General features: G+C 73.4%; 1 protein-coding gene across 1 annotated transcript; it reads left to right on the top strand.

Moving 5' to 3' along the window:
- The first annotated feature begins 2051 nt into the window (after nt 1-2051).
- Nucleotides 2052-3076, top strand: HEXIM1 (HEXIM P-TEFb complex subunit 1). Its single transcript, XM_068167166.1, has one exon. It carries the CDS (start codon nt 2132-2134, stop codon nt 3050-3052), a length of 921 nt encoding a protein of 306 aa, XP_068023267.1. The 5' UTR covers nt 2052-2131; the 3' UTR covers nt 3053-3076.
- Nucleotides 3077-3412: the final 336 nt, after the last annotated feature.

The raw sequence follows: 3412 nt of genomic DNA on the forward strand, positions 1-3412 counted from the left end.
GGCCCGGCTGGCTGCGTCCTGCCCCGGGGCGGGGGGGGGGACAGCTGTCCCCAGCTCTGACACCCTGCCACAGCCTGGGCACCCTGCCCTTGGCCCCGCGGTGAGCAGGGGGCGTGGGGGGCACCTGCCTGCTCCCCAGTGCGTGGGGCGCTGTCCCCAGACTCCCCTCCCGCCCTGGCTCCTGTGCCCATCTTTAGGGTCCCCAGCGCCACACGAGGCTGGCGGCAGTGCCACCCCGAACTGGGGGGGATGGGTACGGGGGTGGGGACCGGCGCAGCCCCAGGCCTCTGATGCTGCCAGGCTGCTGCCAGCACCTCCTCTCGCCCGGCCGCGGGGGACCCGGCAGTGGTGGCTGTCATCGGGGCACCCAGGGGGCGCTGCTGGGCCCCATTCCCCCCGGCCTGGGCAGGTGGCAGCTCCCTGCCCGGGGCGGGGGGCTGCTGGGGACCCCTCCCGTTCGCCACCAGGGTGCAGCAGTGCCGCCGCGGGGGTGCCCGGCGGCCGCACACCTCCAGCCCCGCTGCCGTGCGGCTGGGAAGGGCCCAGCCGGTGCCCGGGGACAGAGCGGGCCCCCCCCCCCCCCGGTGCTGCTGCCGCAGGGGGTGGCACAGCCTCCCCCTCCCCTCCCGGGGGCTGTCATCCTCCTTGGCCACGGATCCCCCGGGGCTGGCCACGTCCAGGCCGTGTGGCAGTGTGAGCCATGGGGGTGCCCTCATGCCCTCCCCCAGCAGCAGGCTCCCGTGTGCCCTCCCCCAGCAGTGTTCTCTTCCCCAGACCTAGACCCCCCCCCCCGAGCCTCTCCCCCGCCCGTGTCCCCCCCCGGGGTGAGCCAATGGCCATCCCCCCCCACGGCTCCCCCACAGCCCCCCAGGCAGTGTCCCCCCCCGTGCGGGTGGCGCTCCCCATGGCCTGCCCTAGGCACAGACCCTCCATAGCCCCCCCGGACCCCTCACTGCCCCCCCCAACCCCCGCAGCGGGCCCCTGCCCCCCCCGTGGCTCCCCCATGGCCCAGCCCCGCCCCCAGCCCTGTGTCCCCGGGGACCATTGCGGGGGCGGCATCCACACTGTGGGGGTGGCAGGATCAGGGCCGGGGCCAGCACCAGACCCCGGCACCGGGCGGCGCTGCCTCCCCCCCTCCTCCCCCCCCCCCAGTTTCTCCCCACCCCCTCGCGGACCCAGCGGCCGGGAGCGCAGCTCCGCACCGCCCAGCAGCAAGGGCCGCGGCGCCTTTAAGGCGGAACTTCTTCCATCAGCGTTTGTTTACATCTTCCTCCGCGCGGATGCGGTCACCGCACTCAGCGCAGCCCCGCGATTCCTCCGCCCGCCCTCTTCGCCCCGCTGCCGTCCATCCGCGGCCCACGCGGCCGCCCCCCAGCCCGGCCCGTTACAGCCTCCCATGGCCGGGCTGGGCCGAGGCCCGAGAAGCTGCAGCGCGGACCGGAGACTCCGCCGCGCCTTGGGGGACTCCTTTCGGGCCGTGCCACACACCAGCCGCGGGGGGGTGCCCAGGCGCTGCCCTCGGCGCGGCCCTGAAGGTCGCAAGGGGGCGCCCCTCCGCGCGTGGTACCGCCCGGGCCCGCCCCAGCCCCTTCGGATTGGCCGTGCAGCGCTAAGAGTGATGTCTAATACTGCCAATCGCGGCCGCTCCCCTGCAGGGGCGAGGGGGCGGGATCAGCCGTATGGGACCGCCCACCGCGCTGGCCGATTGGCGGCGGGGCGGCACCACCCGCGCACGGGGAGCGGTAGCGGCGGCGGCGGGCGCGCGGCGGAGGCGGGGCGCGGCGGGTGACGGCGCGGCGGGGCGGAGCGAGCATCACGCATGCGCGGGGCGGGGCGGGGCGCACGCGGCGATATAAGGCCGGGGAGCGGGCGGGGAGCGGCAGTCGGGAGCAGGCGGCAGTGGCAGCGGGTCGAGGCGCGGGGCGGGGACCGGTGGGAGGGAGGCGGCGGCGGCGGCGGCGCGTGCCATGCGCGCGGGGGGGCGGGCCCGGCGCTGTTAACCCCTCGGCGGCCGGTGGCAGTGACCCCAGGGGCCGCGGCCCCGGGCGGCGGGAGAGGGGGCGGGCGGGGGGGGGGTTGGCCCCATGCGGCGCGAGTAGCGCCGGTTGCCGAGGGAGCGGAGTTGAGAGCCATGGCCGACGCGGCCCCCGCGGAGCCGGGGCCGGAGCCCGAGCCCCGGGGCGAACCGGAGCCCCAGGGCGAACCGGAGCCGCAGCCCGAGCCCGAGCGGGGCGACGCGCCGGCAGCGGACGGTGAGGCCGGGCAGCTGCCGCCCCCCGGGGCGGAGGAGGCGGCGGCAGCGGCAGCAGAGACGGCGGGCGGCGCCGAGGGGCGGCCGTCGGCGGGCGGAGCGGCGCGTCCCGGCCTGGGCCCGCGGTACCGGTCGTCGGTGGGGCGCACCGAGGAGTTGCCGGTGAAGAAGAAGCACCGCCGCCGGCCGTCGAAGAAGAAGCGGCGCTGGAAGCCGTACTCGAAGCTGACCTGGGAGGAGAAGCAGCAGTTCGACGAGCGGCAGAGCCTGCGCGCGTCCAGGCTGCGCGCAGAGATGTTCGCCAAGGGGCAGCCGGTGGCCCCCTACAACACCACCCAGTTCTTGATGGAGGACCACGACCAGGAGGAGCCCGACCTCAAAACGGGGCTGTACCCGCGGCGGGCCGCCGCCAAGTCGGACGACACGAGCGAGGAGGATTTCCTGGAGGAGGCGGCGGACGAGGACGGGGGCAGCGACGGGATGGGGGGGGACGGCAGCGAGTTTCTGCAGAGGGACTTCTCGGAGACCTACGAGCGGTACCATGTGGAGAGCCTGCAGAACATGAGCAAGCAGGAGCTGGTGAAGGAGTACCTGGAGCTGGAGAAGTGCCTCTCCCGCATGGAAGAGGAGAACAACCGGCTGAGGATGGAGAGCAAAAAACACGGGGGGGAAACGGCGGAGACGGCGCGGGTGCGGCAGCTGGAGCTGGAGGTGGACAGGTTGAGAGCCGAGAACCTGCAGCTGCTGAAGGAGAGGGACCTGTCCGGCCGGGAGAAAGACCCCTGCGAGCTGGGGGAGTGACCCTGAAGGGGTGGGGGGGTACGGGGGTGTGTGGGGGGGTGGCTTTTTACAGAGGTGGGGGTGACACTATACAGCTGTACAGAGGCGCCGCGGACCCTTTTTAACGGGAATAAAGCCGCTGGGGAGCGGGGAGGTCCCCTGGGGGGTGGGGTGGGGAGCTGGGGTTGGTCGGGGGGGGGGGGGGGAGGGGAGGAGGCTGATGTATCTGTGATGTTTTTTGGGGGGGTGGGGGGGGGAGGGGGAGGTGATTTTATTTTGTCTAAACCAAACAAGAAAGAAAACGCCCCAGAAAGAAGCTGTAAATTGGCCCGAACTGACTATTAAAAGAAGAAATAAATAACTATAGAGGTCTAATAAATG

This window comes from Melanerpes formicivorus, unplaced genomic scaffold (genome assembly GCF_026170545.1).
Source record: "Melanerpes formicivorus ecotype bairdi unplaced genomic scaffold, bMelFor1.0.p_v2 SCAF_113, whole genome shotgun sequence".
Classification (NCBI taxonomy): domain Eukaryota; kingdom Metazoa; phylum Chordata; class Aves; order Piciformes; family Picidae; genus Melanerpes; species Melanerpes formicivorus.

Excerpts from the sequence above, each read along its gene's own strand:
- HEXIM1 (XM_068167166.1), top strand. The coding sequence starts at position 2,132 with ATGGCCGACGCGGCCCCCGCGGAGCCGGGGCCGGAGCCCGAGCCCCGG.